Raw genomic sequence first — 25,141 nt, 5'->3', positions numbered from 1 at the left:
TGTAATTTGATGTTTTTGGTCCTGTAATCTTATATTAGCTAAAGGGGTTTGTATTTTATTAATTTTATGAAGTGTAGACTTTAACTTTCAGTTTACAACTACTACTATTACCATTATTATTATTATTATTATTATTATAGTTGTTGCTGTTGTTGTTGATGCTGTTGTTTTCAGCCTGCAGATAGCTCTTACTTAGTTGATCCTTAGCTGACTTTGAATTACAATATAATTCAAAGCAATGGGAAAGCAATGGGAAAATCTTCACCTAAATCTTTGCCCACTTTAGATAAGTGACCTCAGCACAGTTTCTTGGCCATCAAAGGACTATAAATTAGCAATTTGTATTACGTCATGTCCCAATGGGACACGAAGCTTGCTTGTTGTCCCTGCCTTTTAGCCTTGGTGGTAATTTAACAAGATGAACACTTGAGCACCCAAGATGCTTATACACATAAGCTAGTACATGTAAATGGTTATTATGTCTATCCTGACAGGCAAGATATGAAATTGGTAAAGTGTATCCAATTTGCTAATTAAATATCTTCATCAAAGTTCTTGAGTGCTGTTATTTCTTTATTATTTTAGAACAGCCCTCATACTTGCAGTACAGCATAACTTGTCAAGTATCGTCACCCTCCTGCTTCAACAAAATATACATATCTCTTCTCAAGACATGTTTGGCCAAACTGCCGAGGATTATGCTTTTTGTTCTGATTTGAGAAGGTATGTGCTTATATTAAAAGACCGGTTAATACTAAATTAAGGTTTAAAATAATTGTAACTATTGCATCTTATACATTAGGTGACAGTTCATAGTTTGGTTGAGGTAGCTTGGAATGGCAACAAGTTAGTCCACTTTTTAGCCAGAAATCACACAGAAAGCTAGACTAGTTAGAAGTAGCAATGAGTGCAAGATTCTTTCCAGACTTTTAAAGACCTTTATCCCTAGGAATCTCAGTGTTGTCCATTTTATTCCAAGTATAACTCATATGTGAGATAGAAATAATGTCCATCTTTTACTTTTTCTTTCTTTCTTCCTTTTTTTTTTTTTTTTTTGAGACAAGGTCTCACTCTGTTGCTCATGTTCCTGAGCTCAAGTGATTCTCCTGCCTCGGCCTTGCAAACTGCTAGCCACCATGCCTGGCCTGACTTCTCTAATTAGTTATTGGGTCTTGAAATGTCCACTTTAGCAGAAAATCTTGTATTATCCCCTAGGGCTACCTCCTATGCCTTCCTCCTTTGAATTTTTCAAAAAGCTAAGGTATTCCCTAAGCCCAAGGAAGACAATCTTGCTTTACAAGTCAGAAGAAGAGGGGAAAAGGCCATTCTAGTCATTCTGTTGTTTCCATTGATTCACTTGCTGTATTGCTGCCATTGTAACTGGTCCTGCAATCTGGTAATGATTGACTTTTGCCACCAGGATGCCCTTACTGATTCAGATCCCTCACTCTTCATGGTGACTCATACACAGAGTCCACAGCTACAGTGTTTTGTTTTGTTTTGTTTTTTTCGAGACGGAGTCTTGCTCAGTCACCCAGGCTGGAGTGCAGTGGTGCAATCTTGGCTCACTGCAAGCTCCCCCTCCTGGGTTCACGCTATTCTCCTGCCTCAGCCTCCCGAGTAACTGGGACTACAGGCACCCGCCACCATCCCTGGCTAATTTTTTTTGTATTTTTAGTGGTGACGGGGTTTCACCATGTTAGCCAGGATGGTCTCGATCTCCTGACCTTGTGATCCACCCGCCTCGGCCTCCTAAAGTGCTGTGATTACAGGCGTGAGCCACCGTGCCCGGCCCACAGCTACAGTGTTTTTTAGTTCATGTACATAGGCTCAGCCATTGTTCCCAGCACCCTGCTCTGGCAGCGAGGCCTCCTGGCTCTACCCACACACATAGTGAGTAAATTGACCTTCCACCAACACTAAAAATCTTATTTGTAGCCCACCTTTTGGCTAGGCTTAGCCTATACCTTCATGGTATGTTATGCTTTGAGACCAGTGTCCATTTTTTCTCTAGCAAATATTAGTTGGGATTGTACTCAACAGCTAGGGATGTTCAAATAATGTTGCAGGAAGAGAACAGAGGTCTCTTTGCCTTTTGTTATCACATCTGTACCTTGAGGCTTTTTTCTGACCTGTGTACATTATCCTTCAGTAGAGTAATGGGGACCAACTTGGAGTTGGCCCCTCAAGTAATGTGTTTCCATAATAATGAAAATCTCTTATATTTATGTGAGATTATATTACATATAGATTATATAATCTATATATTATATAATTATTATATTATGTATATAATTATATTATTTTTATATTTATGTTATTTTAAATTTTTATTTATAGTTTATATTTTATATTTTTATATTTATATTATTATAAATATATAGTTATATAGTTATAGATTATATAATCTATATATTATATAGTTATAGATTATATAATCTATATATTATATAATTATGTATTATATAATCTTTTATAATGAAAATCATAAAAGTATTCATGTAAGGTGATCTGTGAAATGAGAACAGAGCTGAGTAGCACACGGGATGTTACATGCAAATATGTTGTTAGTACATGACTTGGAAATGAGGAAACATCAACTCGCATCTCTTTCATGGAACTGAAAAACAATACAAGCAGGGCTTTGTCTTGTATGTCAGTTGGAGAGGACCAAGAAGATGCAGCCTCTAACACAGACCTGCTGGCTCTGAGTTTGAGGAGGTAGAGAAGGAATGGTAGTTGTCCCAGCCAGGTTTTGACACCTATTAGTTTTCTGCCCTTGGTGTGATTGATGAGTTCAGTAATAGGGGAAAATTAGAGTATATGTTTTAATGAGATAATAATATATTTGTATATAAATTTAGTTACAAGTTATGAACTAGCTAAAATGCTCTGAACTACAAGCCACAATAAATAGAACTAATAACCAAAATTAGCACTTAATAACATTCTCTGAAAACTGTGACATTCAAATATTAGAAACTATGGAAAAACACTCATCAGGTTTTATTTGAGATTCCAAAATGGTTTCAGCAATGCAGTTCAAGAATAAATTTTTCCATTGCTTTACTATTTCTCTGAACATTTAAACATGTTTTCTCATTGCATCCTCCTAATGACCTAGTGAAGTCAAGTAGTAAAACCTTTATTTTTTAGAAGAAGCCATGGAGGCTAAGAGAAGCAACTGGTCTGAAAACAAAATACCTATTGGTTACAGAGCGAGGACTTACCGTGAATGCAGGACAGTTTCCAGGCTGTTAAGCTAACTAGAATTAATTTACTGAACTATGCTTTTCTCAGTTTATGAGTACTTCCTGTTTTTCTTGTTTAATTAGAAGCTTAATAAGTTTATAGAGCTTAAAATTTTAAAGTGTGTTGGACATTAGATTTCTGATATTAGCTCTGATATTGTCTGAAATGCTTTAAGAATTTAATCTGTTTGGCAAATATTTTTCATATCACTATTAAAATACTAATTTTATTACATTTATTATGCATAGCATCCGACAACAAATTTTGGAACATAAAAATAAGATGCTTAAAAATCATCTTCGAAATGACAATCAAGGTAAGACTTCTGATAGTAAATTTCTCATTTCCCTTGGTGATCTTACTGATTTTAAAAAGCAAAATTACAGGCCAGGCATGGTGGCTCACACCTGTAATAATCCCAGCACTTTGGGAGGCCAAGGCGGGTGGATCACCTGAGGTCAGGATTTTGAGACCAGCCTGGCTAACATGGTGAAACCCCATGTCTACTAAAAATACAAAAATTAGCTGGGCATCATGGCAGGTGCCTGTAATCCCAGCTACTCGGGAGGCTGAGGCAGGAGAATCACTTGAACCCGGGAAGTGGAGGTTGCAGTGAGCTGAGATTGCACCACTGCACTCCAGCCTGGATGGAAGAGCAAGACTCTATCTCCAAAGAAAACAAAAAAAGTGAGATTACATATTTTTAATCATAAAAGAGCAGTTTAAAATATATGTTTATATATAAATTAATTTTTTAAATTTAATTTCTTTAGTTTAGAATTCAGAGTTATTTAGGAATTTGTAGCTAATTCTCAATCTCAAAGAGTATTGTCTGAAAAAATTCATTTACCTACTTATGATCCTTGAAATTCTACATATTTTTGTATTAATATAAGTAAGAAATTAGATTAAGTTAATATGTTGCAATTTCCTCTATAATTACATTGTTACGAATTGGACTTGTTATGCAAATGGATCTTCTATTTAATTTTTATAGTAAATGGTTTACATTTAGTAAATAAATATTAATTCCAGTTGATTCTTGAATATTGTGGGGGTTAGGGACTGTGATCCCTGTGGAGTTGAAAATCTGAGTATAACTTTGACTCCTTCCAAACGTAACTACTAATAACCTACCGTTGACTGGAAACTTTACTGATAACATGAACAGTCAGTGAACACGTATTTGTATGTGTTGCATTATTATATACTATGCTTTTAGAATAAAGTACGCTAGAGAAATGAAGCTGTTATAAAGAAAATCATAGAAAAGAAAAAAATATACTTACTATTCATAAACGTAAGCGAATCCTCCCAAAAGTCTTCATCTTTATCATCTTCAGGTTGATTAGGCTGAGGAGGAAGAAAATGGTTGGTTTTGCTGTCTCTGGGTTGCAGAAGCAGTAGAAAAATCTGCATATAAGCGGACCCCTGCAGTTCAAACTCTTGTTGTTCAAGGGTCAACTGCATTACACAGGAATTTGTGTCACTAAGAACGTAACTGTCTTTAGAACTAGGAATTCAACAATCGCTTTCTGATACCATAAACAAATGGCAATAAGAACCATAAAACTGAGCTAATGTGCACCCATACAAATAGGAGATTATTTTTGAAGATACCTACTGAATGCAGAAGACAGAAAAGTAATTCCTTTCCAAGAAGCAGAAGTTATGTTACATATTTTTATACAAACAAGGTCTATTTTTAATTTATTCACCATAAGTTGGAACCTCATGAGATATATTCACTTCTTAGAACAAGCTGTGTTTTTTTATGTGCTGGATAATTATCATAATAATAGTAATTTTATTGGAACAAGATAATCTGTTACCAGGCTGGGCGTGGTGGCTCATGTGTAATCCCAGCACATGGGAGGCCAAGGAAGGCAGATCACTTGAGGTCAGGAGTTTGAGACCAGCCTGACCAACATGGTGAAACCCTATCTCTACTAAAAGTACAAAAATTAGCCAGGCATGGGGGTGGGCACCTGTATTCCCAACTACTCTGGAGGCTGAGGCAGAAGAATTGCTTGAACCCAGGAGGTGGAGATTGCAGTGAGCCGGAATGCACCACTGCACTCCAGCCTGGGTGACAGAGCAAGATTCCATCTCAAAAAAAACCATACTCTGTTACCATTAGGCAAGAGATAATCATAATAAATGTTCCAATAGCCAAACTCTAGGCTCCAAAAATTATAATACCATTATAAAAATGGTTCACAATAACAAAAATATAACACCTAATGCATTGTACAATCTGAACTGTATAAAGACACCATTAATTTAGTACATAATTGTCAAACCACTTCTATAAGTTAGGTTTGGCAAATTGCAGGAGACAAAGATGGAATTGACATAGTTTTTGTCTTTAAGGTGCTCATAATAGAATATAGATGACTATTTAATTTGTGTTTTTTCAACAGAGTTTTTAAGAAAAATATTGTAATTCATTCAAATACTTGTCCACTTAGATAATAACTATCATGTATCTGTTACAGAGTAAGCATTTTTCCAATGTTACAAAATACATTTAAAAAATACAGTTGGGAGATTGTTATTACCACTATTATTTATTTTATTTACTACCTGAAATAGTGCTTACTGTGTGTCCAATGTCATCTGGGAGTTTATAGTTATTATTTATTACATATGTATCATGTTCAGTATGTGCCAGGCACGTTTACGTTTGTGGCAATGAATGCAGTCTTCTAAAATGTGGGTAGGATTTAGGGTAAGCATGCAGAGTGAGTGGAACTTTGCCAGGTAAGGAGGCAGAGGGATGATGCTTGGCAGAAAGAGTATCTAACAAGCTTGCATGTTTGACAGAAGCAGCAGCCATGAAGAATGAAAGTTTTAAAACACAAGGAGCAAGTTCAAAAGGTAGGACACCTGAGTGAACTTTGTAGAGTTTATGAGCAGTTCAAATTTACTAGTGCAAAAAATATATATGGAGTGCTTGATGATGAGGTGAAAATAGCTTATAGTTATTATTTATTATACTTAGTATGTGTCAGTGAAGGCAAGCTTAGGAAAGACTTTGTTGTTGTTTTACCTGTGTCTAGAAACAAGTTCAATAAAAGACTTCTAATAGTATAGAAATGAGTAGATCTTATCCTGTAGGCCAGGGGAAACTTCTGAGGTAGAATGCTTTTGGCTGCAAATACTGGAAGACCTAACAGTGGCCAAAACCATAAGAGCCAGACTTGTTTTGGTTGTCCAGTGATATTATTGGATTCCACTTGTTCCTCTTTCAGTTATGCTGTTGGGAGTGTCTTGTTCATGTCTCCCTTCATGGCTGGCTACTTAGCAACAGCTCCAAACACCATGTTCTCACAAGACAGTATCTAAAGGCTGGAAGGGCTGCTTTTCTTCACGTGTCTTTTAAATTGGGAGAAAATTCAGAAGCATGCAGGGGACTTTTTGTAAATTTTTTTTTTCCTTCGGGGGATGTAGTCTCGCTCTATCACCAGTCTGGAGTCCAGTGGCATGATCTCAGATCACTGCAGCCTTCACCTCCCAGGTTCAAGCAATTCTCCTGCCTCAGCCTCCCGAGGAGCTGGGACAACAGGCACATGCGACCACGCCCAGGTAATTTTTGTATTTTTAGTAGAGACAGGGTTTTACCATGTTGGCCAGGATGGTCTCAGTCTCTTGACCTCGTGATCCGCCTGCCTCGGCCTCCCAGAGTGCTGGGATTACAGAGATGAGCCACCGTGCTCAGCCCTTTCTGTAATATTTTATTAGCTGGGTCACACCACATGCTCATTCCTAAACCAGGCACTGGGAAAGCAAATGTAGTTATATGATTAGCTTAGAATAATCACTTATGTTTTGAAGATGAGGAGGGGTATTGGGATAATAAATATCCACATAGATTTGTGATTCTCCAGCAAGAAACAACAAGGAACTGCTCTTGGGTAGGGAGCCAACAGTGTTTGCTCTAGAAATTCATTGGAAAATTGTAAGCAGGGGAGGCATTAGATTCAATTTGAGATTTAGGGCATTCTGTTCAGGGTATAAAGCTGGGATTGGCAAGCTTTCTCTGTAAAGGGCCAAATAGGAAATATTTTAGGCCATGTGGTCTCTCTCTCTCTTTTTCAAGAACAATTTAAGCAGCTGAAGGCCATGTGGTCTCTGTCATAGCTACTCAACCCTGCCATTGTAGTGTGAAAGCCGTCATAGGTAGCATGTCAGTGAATAGGCATGACTGTACTCTCATAAAACTTCATTGAGAAAAAACATATGGTAGGCAGGATTTGGCCTGTGGTCTGCAGTGTACTGATCCATTTTGTAGAGGATAGATGGAGGATAGATGTCACCTGGGAGCGTATAGTTATTATTTACTGTGTATTTAGTATGTTCATTAGATGTCATTCACTTTTAAATTTGTGGTGATGAGTGCAAGCTTCTAAAAAAAATGGGTAGGATTTAGGGTAAGCATGCAGAGTAAGTGAAACTTTGCCAGTTAAGGAGGCAGAGGGATGATGTTTTCCAGAAGGAATATCTAACAAGTTTGCATGTTTGACAGAAACAGCAGCTATGAAGCCTGCAAATTTGAAAAAAAGAAAAGAACGTGCAAAAGGTAAGACACTTGAGTATCTCTACTCTTAACCATGTAAAGAGACTGGGAGACAAGGGAAGCTTCAGCCGTAGTTAATGGTATAGTTTCCTTGTCACAAATCCATGGAGTACATCAGTCTATTACAAGGTTTTCACCCATCCATGATAAAATAAAATGATGGAGCTCCAGTTTATTCATTTGAAAATATTGGTGTTGCTGGGGACGGTGGCTCCTGCCTGTAATGAGTCAGTGTTGGAGGCTGAGACAGAAGCAGCCCTTGAGGCTTGGAGGTCCAGCAGCCTGGGCAACATCGCCAGACCCCGTGACTATTTTTTCAAAAACTGTAACTGGGTGTGGTGTTCTGCACCTGTAATTCCAGCTACCTGGGAGGCCGAAGCAGGAGAATTACTTCAGCCTAGAACTTTGAGCCTGCAGTTAGCTGTGATAGCAACATTATACTGTAGCCTGGGTGGCAGAGTGAGACCCCATCTCTCAGAAAATTCAAGTCAAATAAGATAAGATACAATAAAATAAAATGTTGGTGTTTTTCTTGGAATTATGCTTTTCTTTTTTTTAATTTTTTTAAATTTTTTATTATACTTTAAGTTTTAGGGTACATGTGCACAATGTGCAGGTTAGTTACATATGTATACATGTGCCATGCTGGTGCACTGCACCCACTAACTCGTCATCTAGCATTAGGTATATCTCCCAATACTATCCCTCCCCCCTCCCCCCACCCCACAACAGTCCCCAGAGTGTGTCCCCTTCCTGTGTCCATGTGATCTCATTCTTCAATTCCCACCTATGAGTGAGAATATGCGGTGTTTGGTTTTTTGTTCTTGCGATAGTTTACTGAGAATGATGATTTCCAATTTCATCCATGTCCCTACAAAGGACATGAACTCATCATTTTTTATGGCTGCATAGTATTCCATGGTGTATATGTGCCACATTTTCTTAATCCAGTCTATCATTGTTGGACATTTGGGTTGGTTCCAAGTCTTTGCTATTGTGAATAATGCCGCAATAAACATACGTGTGCATGTGTCTTTATAGCAGCATGATTTATAGTCCTTTGGGTATATACCCAGTAATGGGATGGCTGGGTCAAATGGTATTTCCAGTTCTAGATCCCTGAGGAATCGCCACACTGACTTCCACAATGGTTGAACTAGTTTACAGTCCCACCAACAGTGTAAAAGTGTTCCTATTTCTCCACATCCTCTCCAGCACCTGTTGTTTCCTGACTTTTTAATGATTGCCATTCTAACTGGTGTGAGGAATTATGCTTTTCTAATTTGTTTTGCTTTTTTAAAAAATTTAAGAAATGACAATAATAGTTGGTTTACATAAGGCTTTCAGAAACTGGCTTCTGCCCAAATCTCCATCTGCAGCCCTTTCTCTGTCTGCCCCTTTTTCTGGCATTACTGAGCTGCTGGTGATGCCCCTGTCACCATCCTTCTCATGTAAACAAAAACATACGCTCTGGGAGGCTTCTCTCCCTCTCTTGCCACTGCCTGGCATGTGCTATCTTTCCTGCCCTCTGCCTCTTTTAATCTGGTGAATCTCATTGTCTAAGTCTCAGCTCAGGCATGATCTCTAGAAAAGCCATCCCTGACAGCTTTTATTCTCATTCTTTAAACACCTGTGCCTACCACTTAGCAGGAACTCAATAAATATTTAGTAAAACAAAGACTGTCTACACAAAGATGATTGCTACAGCCTAGCAACAAAGGGGAGAGACATGCAAAGACCTGATGTGCAGCTCAGATGGTGAAGTGACACTAGAAAAATTCAAAAAGTACTAAGGGAGCCCCAAGAAAGGAGACACCTGTGTACGTGGAGAAGATAGCCAGATTCAGGGAGGACTTCACATAGAATTTTGAGCCTTTTTTCCTTTTTTTTTTTTTTTCTGTTTTTGGAAACAAGTTTTTACTCTGACACCCAGGGTGGAGTGCAATGGTGTGATCGAGACTCACTGCAAACTGAAACTCCTGGGCTTAAGGGATCCTCTTGCCTCAACCTCTTGAGTACCTGGGACTGTAGGCACAGACCACTATGCCTGGCAAATTTTCTATAGAGTCAGGGTTTCACTATGGTCTCTGGGCTGGTCTTAAACTCCTGGCTTCAAGCAGTTATCCCACCTGGGCCTTCCAAAGTGCTGGGATTACAGGTGTGAGCTACGTGCCCAGCCTACATTCTGAGTCTTAAAACACAAAAATAAATCCCTCAGAATTGTAGAGGAAAATATTTCAGATGTAAAAAACAGGGTGTACACTATAAAGGTATAACAGTAACAAAAATTTTGCAAATTATTAGTAAATAACATGCTTAGCATGTTGTTAAAAAGATACTATTATGAAGCAGAGAATAGTAAAGTGTTACTTTATATGTTTTTACTGTATTTTTAAATTTTGTTTTGTTTCCAGCAGTTCTTTTTTTATATTGGGTGGAATAATTTTTGGGTGACCCTGAGACTTTTGCATGGCTTGAACCTGCTGATATCTAGTGTCTCCCCAAGTGGTTTGTTAAAGTTTTAGATAATTAGAAATGCTTCTTAAAAATGTAAATATTCCAGTAAACATTAAGCTTCATTTAAACTCTCAATTTATAAAAGAAAAGTGTGTGTTGTTCTGTATCAATTTTTATAAAGATTATAATCTTTAAGTCATTCATTTTAACTAAACATATGGATTTGTCAGCAGAACACAACCTAAAAGTGGCTTCAGAGGAAAAGCAAGAAAGGCTCGAAAGAAGTGAAAATAAACAGCCACAGGTATGTAACAATTTAAATTTCTGGTTTAATATTGGTTTGTTTGTTTATTTTTCTTTAATAACATAGCATAGTCCAAATGAAGTGACCTTTTAGACTATCCTTTTAGAATCCAACAGAGCATAATTTCATGTTGAATTTTAAAATATTTTAGCCTGTTATAAAATGTAAAATATTCTTATAGTCTATAGTAACTCATAGCTATCTGTACCCTTGGAATTGAGGCCAGAAATTTCCAGAACTCTCTTTGCTCTTTTATTTTTATAATCTTCTTCATGATAAAGAAGGTAACATCAAAAATTGAGTTGTATTGCTAAGCAAGAGAAATGATGAGCAATTGAACGGTGATGGCCACTGATTTCACCTCATGTGAAAGGAGTCATCATTCCCAGTGGTTCAAACTGCAATTTTATGTTGCCAGTCACCAGTGCTGAGGTTAAAGACTTCTTCTGTTTTTTGGTTTCTGGTTGCCTTCAGTGTCTATGTTCAGGGAGAAGATGGGGTCATAAAAGCAATCCAACTGCCTATTGAGAGAATTATGCTTTCCAGAATGGGACTTTGGTGTCAGGGTGCAAACAATAACTTTCTTGTTTTAACATAAGTAGAAAATGCTATTAAAATTTGTAAAGCGCTGTCACTAGTGGAGCTTAGAATATATCAGACCTGGATATAAGCAGATAACCTATCTAGATAACACTATCATATTACAGTATAGCATTTGAAGTAGAATCTAAAAGTTTTCTTCCCTTTCTGATTGGTATTCATTTTGGCTTCTAATAATTTAGCATTTGCCTACTCTTTAATTAATCCTAGAAATATGAATTCATTGTAGGGGTTCACTATTTAGGGTATGCTGAGGTAAAAATCTTTTCAAGAGAGAAAGCCTTTAGATACTACATATCATCTGTGAACCTATTTCTGTCAGATTTAATTGATAATGAATTAAGTTTACTCCAAAGAAACAGTGAGAGTTAAGCTTCCTGGTTCACGTTTTTCCCCTATATTAAGCCAAGGGAAATTATTTTTACCTCTTAGTTATAATCCAGCAACTTAGGAGTAGTAAAACATAGATTAAGTTTCACAGTTCAGTTTTAATTATTTTCTATTTTTTATTTGTTCATACTTAATTTAGAATAAGTTAATTTTAAAACACGCACCCGGTCAGAAAAGACATCTGAGAAACAATTTAGAATAAAGTTAATTTTAAAACATGCACCTTGTCAGAAAAGACATTTGAGAAACAAAAGAAGCAAATTAATTTTCCACTTTTGCACCTGCAAAAAAATGTATCAAGAACCAGAACTGAGTAAGAATTGTAATAAAGAGGAGATATCTGTATATTCAGGACTTCCTTTAAAATTCATTACAATTCTGGGCGTGGTGGCTCACACCTGTAATCCCAGCACTTTGGGAGGCTGAGGCAGGTGGATCATCTGAGGTCAGGAGTTCGAGACCAGCCTGACCAACATGGAGAAACCCCGTCTCTACTAAAAATACAAAATTAGCTGGGTGTGGTGGTGCATGCCTGTAATCCCAGCTACTCGGGAGGCTGAGGCAGGAGAGTTGCTTGAACCTGGGAGGCAGAGGTTGTGTTGAGCCAAGATCATGCCATTGCACTCCAGCCTGGGCAACAAGAGTGAAAGTCCATCTCAAAAAAAAAAAAAAAAAAAATTTCATTACAAAAAAGTTCAACTGAAGATTGGTGAAAGTTTTGAAAAATCCAGAATTACTGTTTGTCCTGAGGAAGAGCTCTTACATTGTCACTCTAAAGAGGGACAAACTTAAAGGGAGTGCCCCGTAATCTGATGAATCCTATCCCTGATGGTGAGGAAGCAGATGCACCTGGAGTGTCTAACTCTGTGCTATTCCAGGCATTGGCTGAACAGAAGGAGCCCATCTCACTCAGGTCTTGTCATTGCATTTATACTCTGGGTCCCTCCAACACCCTTGCCAGTCATTTTCTAAGCTTTATTCAAATGAAAATAGATCAGACTGTAAAAATTATAACAAAGCAGACATGTAGCCTGTTTCTCACAGAGATGAAGAAGAAAGAGAATTGTTGTAATGATACAGAAATTGAAAAATTAAGGAACCCAGTAGTTATGGCTGAAATGAAAAAAGACCAAGAGTTTGATATGCAAATACGAGAAAATATAACCCAAAATACCACAGATTGGAAATTAGTCATTAGACATTGGCCTCAGTCTGTAGGTCCAAAAAGTCTTTTTGATTTGTGGTTTGCTCACTCCAAAGAATGGAAGCATGTGATACAAATAGAAAGCTGCAGTATTTCTGCTATTGCAGACACTTACAAAGCCGAAAACCAATACAGCGCTTGTTCCACAAGCCATATGGAACTTAGAAGCTCTTCTAAAGCTTAGAAGGTGTTTGGCAAGTGTGTTTCAGGGACCCACATATGACAGTCCCACTGCTAATATCTATAAAAGCATGAAACCTGAATTAGAAAATGTGAGTTATTCTCCACCACATAGTGACAGAACATCAAAAGCATATCTAGAAGAAGACTTACAGCAAGATATGCAAAGGCTTAAGAATGAGACAGGCTTGTTACAAGTAGAGTTCCTGGCTTTGAAGAAAAAATGTTCAACTATAAAAGAGGTTCCCTTGCTGCTTCTCTTATTATAAGTTATCTGATCCGTTCTGGTTTTCTACTCAAGAAAATCTCATGTGTATAGTTACAGTGGGGTTATCTAAATGTGTAATTATGTGTCAAAGTAGATTAGTGCTGCTGTCTAAATGACGGTTCTGGAAAACATTCTCATAATCTTTGTTCATTCATCAACCTAAGTCTCACTGTGAGTTTTCCAAGTGGCATATGGGCTGGGAAAATTATTTAGCCATATACCATGTGACCTTCTGAACCGGATAAGCATAAGGGAAATTGCTAAAGAAATAATGTCTAGATTCTTTTTTCTATATTCATTTAAAGATGGATTACATTTATTTAAATGATAAAATGGTAATACAGTGGGAGGAAAGCAATGGCTGAGAAGGGACATGAAAATGTATCTGACCTTGAGAGTTGCAACCAATATTCCCAGCCAAACCAGTCTGTTTAATGTGCTTCCATGCATGCAAGTTTATCTGTTTGACTCAAACTGTTTAAACTTATAATTCCATCATGGCCACTTTAAATGTTTTTGGAAACAAATACACATACTTTCACATATTTAAGAAAATCACCACTCTCCAATGTTTCTGCTGAATCAGACTTTTACATGATGTTGTTTAATAAAATATGGTAGGTTTTGACATGTATGATTTTATCATATAAGTAGCATAACTCCTCAGCCAAAAATTTAGCATTTGACTCTATAGTAGAAGGCTGAGTCCTGTACATTATGTTCTAAAGATAGACAAAAATCTAGAGATTTTCTTCTTTCAAAGTAAAAGCAGATGAGGCCTCCCACCACCCTCTGAGCCATTAAATTGTTTTGCCATAGTCACACTTTTAATTTATTTGACGAATTTGATGTATTTATCTGGTAATTGATGTAATTCAGCAATATGTAACTGTATCTTCCCTTTTGGTGCCACGAAATGCTAGGCAATGCCACCTTAGGAGCTTTGGGCGAGTTACTTAATATTTCTTGGTTTTACTTCCATTATCAAATAGATAATGGGGCTAGAGTGGACAGCTATACTGTGTATCTTCCAGCTATAAACTTCTGTGGTGATTGAATGTACATTTGAGGAACATCTCATTTTCCAGGATTCCACACTAGAAACTCAGCAGTTTCACTCGGCTCCTTGTGTTGTGGCAAACTTTGGTTCCTCTATTTCAGTGAGCACCTTCACTTTTTTGATATCCCAGGAACCAAATGAAAAAATAAGGAGAAAAGGCAGTGGGGAAAAGAATATCTTAGTGCAGAAAGGGAAAGCTTCTTTTCTGTTTCTGAAGCCCCACAAGGTCACATCCTCTCAATCTGGCTATTTCGTGGAGAATCCAGGTGACAAAGGCAGAAGACACATTTTATGCCTGTGTCTTTTTGTTTCTGTTTTTGTGTTGATATATTTACACCACAGAGGTAACTGTGATCTGATGGAGAACTAGAAGTAGAGTCAGAAGCCCTGAGGAAAATCCTGCAGCTTGCTTATATTTTTAACCTGTCTTTTTTAAGGATTGTGATAACTAAATAAGTTCATCAATGCATGTATGTAGAAGTGCTTAGTACAATGTCTAGATTTATGATTTAGTAAATGGAATTCTTACAACTAAAAAATGTTGAGTCAAATCACAATAGAATATGATCAGGGAAACAGAACTTTTAAAACTTTGAGAGATTTTATCTGTCCAAATAGATGTGGAGGTAAAGCTCTTACTATAGGGTGGTGTCTGGGTTAGATATCAGAGTATAAATGCAATTTCCTTTTTCCAAGATTTTAATTTAGTCAAATTTTTTAACAACTTTATGCTTTGAGTTTGTTGTAATTCAGAGAAAGGCTTTTCCAATTCTGATATTCTTAAAAATTCTCTAGAGTGTGTGTGTGTGTGTATTTTATGGATTCATTGACTTCAAATACATTTTTGAATTTTTGAAATGTATGTTCTCTAAGGTTCAATGTTTTGCTTCAACTTTTTCTCCAGTTGGATATCCACTTACAGCAACTTTTAATTGCATGAATGTATAGGTTGCTCTTTCACTTCAGAAATAACCATCATAGATTATTTTATTGAGTGCTAACTAAAAATTTGTTTTGTTTTATTTAGGATTCTCAAAGTTATGGAAAAAAGAAGGATGCGATGTATGGAAATTTTATGTTGAAGAGAGACATTGCCAGGCTCAAAGAGGAATTATATGCAATAAAAAATGACAGTCTCAGAAAGGAAAAGAAATATATTCAGGAAATTAAAAGCATTACAGAAATAAATGCTAACTTTGAAAAGAGTGTAAGACTCAATGAAGAAATGATAACAAAAAAAGTGGCCCGGTATTCGCAACAGCTTAATGATCTGAAAGCTGAGAATGCAAGGCTGAATTCAGAATTGGAGAAGGAAAAACACAACAAAGAAAGACTAGAAGCTGAAGTTGAATCCCTCCATTCTAGCCTGGCCACTGCTATAAATCAGTACAAAGAAATTGTGGAAAGAAAAGACCTAGAACTAGTTTTATGGAGAGCAGATGATGTTTCTAGACATGAAAAAATGGATTCTAATATTTCTCAACTAACAGATAAGAATGAGTTGCTTACTGAACAGGTCCATAAAGCTCGGGTGAAGTTCAATACCTTAAAAGGTAAGCTCCGTGAGACAAGAGATGCTCTCAGGGAAAAGACATTGGCTTTAGGAAGTGTACAGCTGGACCTAAAGCAAGCGCAGCATCGAATAAAGGAAATGAAGCAGATGCATCCAAATGGGGAAGCTAAAGAAAGTCAATCCATTGGAAAGCAGAACTCTTTAGAGGAGAGAATACGTCAACAAGAACTTGAAAATCTCTTGCTTGAACGACAACTAGAGGATGCTCGTAAGGAAGGCAATAATAAAGAGATAGTCATTAATATCCACAGAGACTGTCTTGAGAATGGAAAGGAAGATCTTCTAGAAGAAAGAAATAAGGAATTAATGAATGAATATAATTATTTAAAAGAAAAACTGCTTCAGTATGAAAAAGAAAAAGCAGAAAGAGAAGTAAGTATGAAGAAAACTATAACCTTCTGGAAAGAAAATTTAAACATTTCATTGTGGCTATGTGTTGAACCTAGTTCAATATAAAAATAAATAGATGAAAATGTGTTTACCATTCTGTATAATTCCATTTACATGAATCATCCAGGAAATACATGTATAGGGACAGAAAGATGATTAATGTTTGTGTAGGCCTGGGGCTGGAAGCAGGTCGTGACTGCTAATGGGCATTAGGGATTGTCCTGGAGTGATGAAAATGTTCTAAAGTTGGATTGTAGAGATGGTTGCACGACACAGTAAATTTACTAAAAATCTTTGAACTGTTTGTTAAAACAGATAAATTCTATAAATCATATTTCAACAAAGCTGTTTGAATAAAAATCATATTTCAACGAAGCTGTTTTAATAAACCAAAAAAGTGTTTACTGTATCAGCTTGGAAACATACTTTGTTTCCAGGAGATAAAAGGTAGAGCTGACAGATGCTTTCCTTTGAGTAAAGACATTATGTCACCTATGAAATGTTAGTAGATGCAGAGCAATGCTGATAAGGTGTGTAGTCTTAGACTACTGAAATAAGAAATGTAACGTCTTCATGTTGCCGCATTTTAAGAGCATAATGAAGCAGGTAAGTGGAAATGCTTGTACCTGAAATGCATATTTTGAAATTCAGATTCAATTAAGTGAGCCGCTTTGACACTTCATTCTAGATTTTCCAGATGAACTGAAGTGTGTTGCTGTGTCTTGTGATGCTTTTCCTTCAGTGGCTCTCTCTTTTATGTATTTTAGTTGGTATAACTTTGTTTTGATTCCTACCAATGTGACTTAAGTCTGAAAATATGTCAGTCTCACATTATGTATTTTTCTGACCACTTAGTATTTTAAAGACTTCTGCTTGTTATAAAATCACAATTTGGAATAAATGTGGTAAATTTTAGCAAAAAAAATTTGATGTAATGTTTCCACTGGCAGGTATTTATAATTTACTGTGAATATTTTTATGAGTAATTAACTCATAATTTACATTTTAAGTCTCAATGACTATCATTTGGATATAATTCTTTCCAGTACAAAGATACTTTTAGCTGTCTGTGATTTATGAGTTTGACATTGAATCCCCATTTTCAGACTAATGAGGGGTGGCAGAGTTCACGGAGAGTGGGATTGAAGTTTGTATGGGACAGAGTTGTAGGAGCTGAGGTCAGGGAGGGAGGTAGAGGCCATGTTACCTAGGGCCTTGAAGGCTGTTGGAATTTTACTTTTATTCTGTGGTAGGAATCCGTTGGAAGGATTTCAACAGGCGACTGAATATGTGAGGAACTCAGGTCGAGTTGAGGGTCTAAGGTGAATGAATAGCGGGCTGGATCAATCTGTCATGTAAGAGAATACCAATTTGGCAGGAATATAACACCTTCTATGTCCCTCACTGAATTCAGTAATAAAGAAGAAAGTGTACATATGAGGAAAAGAAAGTGAATCTGTGTATGTGGTAATAATTTTCAAAGTATGTATGCTAGAGTTAAATATTAACATAATTTAATAATAAGGCACTATAAAATTGGTAACAAAAATATTTTGTCAGGTGATTGTGAGAGAATTTCAAGAAGAACTGGTCGATCACCTTAAAAAATTTTCAATATCAGAGTCTCCACTGGAAGGTACATCACAGTGTCATATTAATTTGGATGAGACATGGACTTCAAAGAAGAAATTATTTCAAGCAGAAATTCAAGTATGTATGGAATTTAACATGTAGACAGTTAATCTGTAGCTGGTTGAATAATATAAAGTGTCTTAGGATACTAATTTCAGTGGACAGCTTGATGTTGTATTTTCATTATAATTGATCATTACCATTTTATTATCTTTATAACGTACTTCTTCAACTCTGGCTCTTGTTCTGCCATTTTGAAATAATAGTTGCATATGTTTTCTCTTATAATATCTACTCTTGGGAAAGTTGAGAATAATACATCATTCCTCATAGAAAATTGACTTTTTTCCTGTTAAACTATTTTTAGATAATTTCCTTAATTCCTTGGTGAGGCAAGCCAGATTAAGTCAGAAGAGAATGTTTAATGGAATATTCCAGCAAGTTGTCTTATTTCTTCACTTTTGTGAATGGACACAGCAGCTGTGTGTATTCATTTCATGGATTCTAGGTTAACTTGTACAGAAAGGCCATCATACTGTTCTTTGAAATGCACATGTTTTAGGTTAATTTACAAACTACTTGAAAAGTTAGGCATTGCCTTCATCTTCCTTTCATTTAAAATATACTGTAATGGCGTAGAAATACTCAGATCTAATAGAGTATGTACATCCAAAATAGAGAGCTCAGAAAATTATCTGGATCCTACCATGGGATTTTAAAAACAGTTTCTCTGAGAGATAATTCACATGTCAGACAGTTCAGCCATTTAAGATGTACAACTCAGTGTCTGTTAGTATATTCACAGTGCTGTGTGGTCATCAGCATAATCAATGCTAGAACATTTTCACCACTCTGAAAAGCAACCCTACATCTCTTAGCCATGACTGCAACCCCACTCCATGTCTCTCCACCTACCCCAGTTGTAGGCAACCACCATCCACTTTTGTCTCCACAGATTTGCATGGTCTGCATATTTAAATACATAGAGTCATACAATATGAAGTCCTTTCTGACTGGCTCTTTCACTTAACAGAATGTTTTCAGAATTTTATCCATGTCATAGCACATATCGGTAGTTTATTCCTTCTTATTGTCAAATAATAGTCTATTTCATAGCTACACCAGTTTTCCATTCATTCATCAGCTGATGGACCTTTAGGTTGTTTCCACTTTTTGGCTATTATGAAAACAGCTGTTGCGAACATTCATTTACAGGTTATTGTATGGACATATGTTTTTATTTCCCTGCCATTGGACTCTATCCTCAGAGTTAATTGGGCAGATGTCAGCACCAGTTTTACCCATGCTGTCTTTCCTGCCTTCTCAGTTCCTGCTCATCTAGCCTCATTCATTCAGACCTGGCAGGCAATTTGCTCTTCTTGAAGCTTTCTCTGACTGTTCTCTCACTGACCTTACATCTCAGCACTTATTGCCCAGTCTGCAGAACAACTTAGCCCTTAATTTGACATGGCTTTTAATTTTTAATGGAAGATAATTTTGTCTTAACATAAATTTGCTTAAAGGGAAAATAATATATGACATGAATGTCGCCTATCCTTGTATAAATTGAAAATATTAGCTTGGCAACTTTCAGCATAGAACAAAATATACCCTACCAATTACTTCTTTGAGACATTAACACAGTAAATCTTTTATTCTAAGTGTATTTTTAGCAATTAAATATGAAATTAAAACCAATTAGTCTAATAGAGGAGAATTGTTCGATCAAATGCTCACGTTTTTCTCAGTATGAAAAAAGAATCTAAATTTGCCTTCCTTCACTATGTAGCCAAAACTGTATTTCTGGATGGTTGCCAGTTTGTCAGCTGAATAGTTCTGGCTGCAGCTTGTCTGATGAAGGACAGCACAGCTCCTTAATCCGAGCACTCAGCAGAGTACTCGTGAAGGCAGTGCCACGGCAACAGCTGCTGGGAGGGAATTGATTCAGAAGACTTGATTTAGCAATAGAGTCCAGGGTTTTCAGCTCCGTGGTTCAGCCTGTCTCTGCTGGTCATGTCAGTTATGTACTACTCAATCCAGGAGGTGCTGTTTCCATTGTAGTACATACATGACTGTTGCCCACTGAGTCACACAGAGAGAAGACTAAGCTATAAATGATACACTCCCCATGTGCTGCCCCTTTCAGTGGTGTGAAGAATGATTCAGTGCATCTATAGGAGGCCACTTCCATTGGAATGCCACCTCCCTAACACATACGATGGTCAAGAGATAAAAAACAGTGAAAATTATCATGCTAATAGCAAATATTGTCTGTAGCTCACTATGTACATGTACTCTTCTAAGTGCTTCTAAGCAAATCTTACCTGTAGCTCACCATGCACCACATACTCTTCTAAGTGCTTCATGTCACTCCCTGGTTTAAGCTTCCCAACATCCCAGTGAAGTAGATGGTATTATTCTCTCCATTTCATAGATAAAGAACTGGAGACACAGAAAATTAATTTGCTCAAGGTCGCACGGCTAGTATCTGGTAGATCTGGGATTCAGACCCAGCCCTTCTGGCTTCTGTGTAGAACTGCCTCTCAAACCATTCCATGGAACACCTGGTTAGTGAGGTGGCTCATGCCAGTAATTCTAGCACTTGGGGAAGCTGAGGCAAGAACAGTGCTTGAGCCCAGGAATTTGAGACCAGCCAGCGCAATATAAGTGAGACCCTGACTCTACCAAAAAAAAAAAAAAAAAAATTAAACAGCTGGGGCATGGTGGTGCATGCCTGTAATCCCAGCTATGTTGGAGGATGTGGTAGGAGGGTTGCTTGAGCTCAGAATATCAAGGCTGCAGTGAGCGGTGATCAAGCCACTGCACTCCAGCCTGGGTAACAGAGCAAGCTCTGTCTCATAAATAAAACGTTTTGTATAGATTCCCATAGAATTGAGTTAGACATCAGGCATAGAATTATTAGCCACTTTGATGTCTACCTTGGGAGTAAAACATATAATAAGGGGCAGCTTTAAACCATCTCAATCAATAGCCTCTAACTTCTCCAGAAGGTTCTTATTTCATGAATTCCTAAGCAGGAGACTACCTGGATTAAGACATTTGGTGGACACCATTCTGAGATGATGAATCTCGATCAGGAAGAAGGGAGATCTCTACTTGACTGGAGCTTCCCAATGACATAGTTGAGTGTCCCCCAAAAGAAACTTTAGAACAAGATGTTCATCATGCCATATCTCTATGGAAAAGGAAATTCTTTAAAAGAAAACAAAGGCAAACAATTGATAATCTGTTTCTCATGGGAAAGTTTTCATTATAAAAGAAAAAAGGGCTGGGCGCCGTGGCTCACATCTGTAATCCCAACACTTTGGGAGGCTGAGGTGGGTGGATTACCTGAGGTCAGAAGTACAAGAAGAGCCTGGCCAACATGGTGAAACCCTGTCTCTACTAAAAATACAAAAATTAGCTGGTGGTGTGCAACTGTAGCCCCAGCTACTTGGGAGGCTGAGGCAGGAGAATCACTTGAACCCAGGAGGTGGAAGTTGCAGTGAGCCGACATGGCACCACTGCACTCTAGCCTGGATGACAGAGTGTGACTCCATCTCAAAAAAAAATAAATAAATAAATAAGAAAAAGAAAAAGAAAAAACGGACAAAATATACTGGTCCAAAAAAGAAGAAAGAGAGAGGAGAGAGAGAGAGAGAGAAAGAAAGAGAGAAAGAAAGAAGGAAAAAGGAAGAAAGAAAGAGAAAGGACAAAGCAAAGTATACTGGTGAATATCCTAAGGGTGAGACAGCCCCCCTTCAAGATTAGAAAATAACAGTGTACTCAAAGTAACATCCATAAGAATCAACATAAAATAGACAAGATTCACTATCTACAAAAATAATCTGCACCAGGTAGCAAATGTATAAGTGTGTGGTTGAGAATATTGTCTATAATATGTGTACTAGAGGGAAGAGGCCTCAGTAAAAAGGTCAGAGCTGGAAATTTATATTAGGGAATCCAGGTTACTCTTTTGAGATATTAGGAGTTCTGAGAGAATTTAAAAAGAGGAGTAGCAGCCAGGCATGGTGGCTCACGCCTGTAATTCCAGCACTTTGGGAGGCCGAGGAGGGCAGATCATGTGGTAAGGAGTTCAATACCAGCGTGGCGAACATTGTGAAACACCATCTCTGCTAAAAATACAAACAATTAGCTGGGTGAGGTGGTGTTGCAGAATCAGGAGGACCAGAGAGAGACCTTGGGGTGTACACAGGAGGATATCTTTATCGAGTGTCCTCAGACCCAGCGGACTCAACATCTGACAAACTGGGCCCAGAACAAAGACAGCACTTGACTTTTATACACACTTCAAAAATGGGGTGGGCTAGCTTGAAGCAGGCTTACAGTTACAGTGGTGTGAAAGCACGGATACAGAGGCAGAACAATTAATTAAATTGTGACAGGTTCATAACTTAGGATTACACATGACCTTTGCCAAGCAACCCAGATGTCTGTTACCTAGGTTTTGCTCTAAAGAGCCATGCACTGGTTTATCTCAAGTTTCAATATAAAAACACAATAAGTGATGAAAAATAGATCTCTGGATGAGACCCTGTGTCATAGAGTCCAATGGAAGGGGAGAAACCGGATAATAGAAAAGCCACAAAAAGTAGACAAAAGTTATTATTTGTGTATTATAGAAAAAATAAACTTTGTTTAAAGAGAAATGGTTAATAGGGAAAAACTGAAACCTACAGGTGAATACTTACCGAGAATGACAGTATTTAGCTCAGCCTGAAGATAGATGAGGATCAAAAATGTAATGGGAACTAGATAAGAGTTTTCTAAAAATCATCTTAGTAAGATGTAATTTAACTTGGAATATCTTAAACTATTAATGACAATGTTTCTAGAGCATCTTTAAAAACTAAAATGTAAATATAACTACTCTTAATGTATCTTACTAACCCTTAGTACTTTATGTGTAAAAACTCTCATTTTTAACAAACATTTTTGGCAGTTTAAATTTCAGAAAAGGTAATGATGAAAGTGTGAATCTTTTTTAGCTGTTTTAAGAAAATGACTAGTTTTGAAATCTCGTTATTGGCATCAGTTTTGTAAAATCCACTTTATACAACCGCCTAAATACATATTATTCATCAACTTATGAGAAATAATATTTTTAAGATAGAAGAGGGTCTCTAGATTTTACAAAAATAATTTTAAACACTTTTTTTCAAGCCTGAAGAAAAACATGAAGAATTCAGAAAACTTTTTGAATTAATATCATTACTGAACTATACTGCGGATCAAATAAGAAAGAAAAATCATGAATTAGAAGAAGAGGCAACTGGGTATGGTTTTCATATTGTAGAACATTTTAACTAGTTAGTAATTGATTTAACTCTAACTTTACTTGACTAAAACTTTGATACAAATTCATTTTATGTCTTCATTTTTGTAATTAAATGAATTCTGTCTTAAAATGTATTTCAGAAACTCACAACACAACTTTATAGGCATGTGAGCAGGAGTTCATGACCCTTGGACTTTTTTGTTGGAATTATTAAAAAAATCAAATTTCAGTATAAAAACACAATAAGTGATGAAAAATAGATCTCTGGATGCGACCATGTGTCATAGAGTCCAATGGAAGGGGAGAAACAGGGTGGGAGTCAGCTGAGCTGCTGGGGCGAGGTTGGGATGAAAAAATTTATATTAAAAATATGTGAAAAAAGAAACTTACAACACAATCTGAAATTTTTTTGAATGCGAAAACATTACGCCTATTTTTATTTATTTATTTATTTATTTATCTTTTGAGACAGAGTCTGGCTCTGTCACCCAGGCTGGAGTGCAATGACGTGATCTCGGCTCACTGCAACCTCTGCCACCTGGGTTCAAGTGATTCTCTTGCCTCAGCCTCCTGAGTAGCTATGATTACAGGTGTGCACCACCCTGCACACCTGTATTTTTGTATTTTTAGTAGAGATGGGGTTTCACTGTGTTGGTCAGGCTGGTCTCGAACTCCTGACCTCATGATCCACCTGCCTCAGCCTCCCAAAGTTGGCATGAGCCACTGCGCTTAGCAACATATTCTTTAATGATTTTGAAAACAATAATGACAATGCTTTGGACATGTAATGTCAAGTGCACTTTTCATTATCTAGTTTGAATTTTTATTTCTGAAGATATTTTTGCTGTATTTGGTCATCTTTTCTTCCTTTTGTAATATTCTTCTCTGCTGCATTCAAATTTTTTAAAGACCTATTTGTGTCCTTCTTTAACATCAAAATTTATCTTGATATATAGCTTGTATTTTGTTTCTGCTTCTTTGTTTTTCTTTTAGATATAACACATATCATGGAAATTTACTCATTTTACATGGGTACCTCCATTGTATACATGAAGTATACATCTTATTAAACTTCTGTTTAACAGAAATAAATTTTATATATAAAAAAGTATAACCTAAAGAAAAAGAGTAAAATGAGCATTCATGTTTTGATCACAGACTTTTTTTAAAAAAATGGAATGTGTCTTTGAAGCCCTGAACACAGCTACTTTTCCATGTATTTACTGAGCACTTAAGTTGGTTTTCTGATTCTAATCAACATTTTTCTGCCATTGTCTTTCTCTACATGGTTTTGTATCTTTCATTTTGTTGACATTATGTCAGTAAAGATCTCTAGATCTCTTCTTCAAAGTCTTTAAATCATCACATATCTCTCTCCACCTTTCCTTTTTTCTAAAACTGCCTGTTTTCTTTTTCTCCTCAATTCAGACATTAAAGATGTTTTCTTCTCTTTTTCTACATTGAATAATGTCCTTGTGCTTTTTGGGTGTACTTTTTTTTCTTCTTATAGACTGTGGTCAACGGATATCAAAATGTATTTTTGTGTCTTTTTCAAACATATATGTGTTTTAGTTTTTAAAAATCTTGGTTACTCATCTCTTGGTTATGCCTTATATTTACTAATATGTTATTTCATCTTAGCATACCAAAATGGATATGAATAGTTTATTTATAAAAAACTGTATGGTTAGGCCAGGTGTGGTGGCTCATGCCTGTAATCCCAGCAATTTGGGAGGCCAAGGCAGGTGGATCATTTGAGGTCAGGAGTTCAAAACCAGCCTGACCAACATGGTGAACCCCATCTCTACTAAAAATACAAAATTAGCCAGGCATGGTGGCACATGCCTGTAATCCCAGCTTACTTGGGAGGCTGAGGCAGGAGAATCACTTGAACCCAGGAAGCAGAAGTTGCAGTGAGCCGTGATCACGCCATCACACTTCAGCCTGAGCAAC

General features: G+C 36.9%; 1 protein-coding gene across 27 annotated transcripts in view; it reads left to right on the top strand.

Annotated features, from left to right (window-relative positions):
* Nucleotides 1-25,141, top strand: part of LOC101142783 (ankyrin repeat domain-containing protein 18A) — a 125,426-nt gene that overhangs the window by 82,540 nt on the left and 17,745 nt on the right. For 6 of the 27 annotated variants that reach the window (XR_010130417.1, XM_055351683.2, XM_055351696.2 and 3 more), the window contains 9 exons: nucleotides 586-723; nucleotides 3,501-3,568; nucleotides 6,079-6,132; nucleotides 6,706-6,840; nucleotides 7,781-7,834; nucleotides 10,519-10,592; nucleotides 15,322-16,239; nucleotides 17,818-17,967; nucleotides 23,074-23,186. Coding sequence is in view for 26 of the 27 variants with exons in the window: in XM_055351683.2 (XP_055207658.1) it covers nucleotides 586-723; nucleotides 3,501-3,568; nucleotides 6,079-6,132; nucleotides 6,706-6,840; nucleotides 7,781-7,834; nucleotides 10,519-10,592; nucleotides 15,322-16,239; nucleotides 17,818-17,967; nucleotides 23,074-23,186 (1,704 nt within the window). In the remaining variant the exon portion in view is untranslated. The remainder of the gene's footprint in view (nucleotides 1-585; nucleotides 724-3,500; nucleotides 3,569-6,078; nucleotides 6,133-6,705; nucleotides 6,841-7,780; nucleotides 7,835-10,518; nucleotides 10,593-15,321; nucleotides 16,240-17,817; nucleotides 17,968-23,073; nucleotides 23,187-25,141) is intronic. The other 21 variants (XM_031006241.3, XM_055351701.2, XM_055351692.2 and 18 more) reach the window with 14 other exon arrangements.

Source organism: Gorilla gorilla, chromosome 13 (assembly GCF_029281585.2).
Source record: "Gorilla gorilla gorilla isolate KB3781 chromosome 13, NHGRI_mGorGor1-v2.1_pri, whole genome shotgun sequence".
In the NCBI taxonomy this organism is placed as follows: Eukaryota; Metazoa; Chordata; class Mammalia; order Primates; family Hominidae; genus Gorilla; species Gorilla gorilla.
The sequence above is the reverse complement of the archived record's forward strand: the minus strand, read 5'-3'. Positions and strand labels throughout refer to the sequence as shown.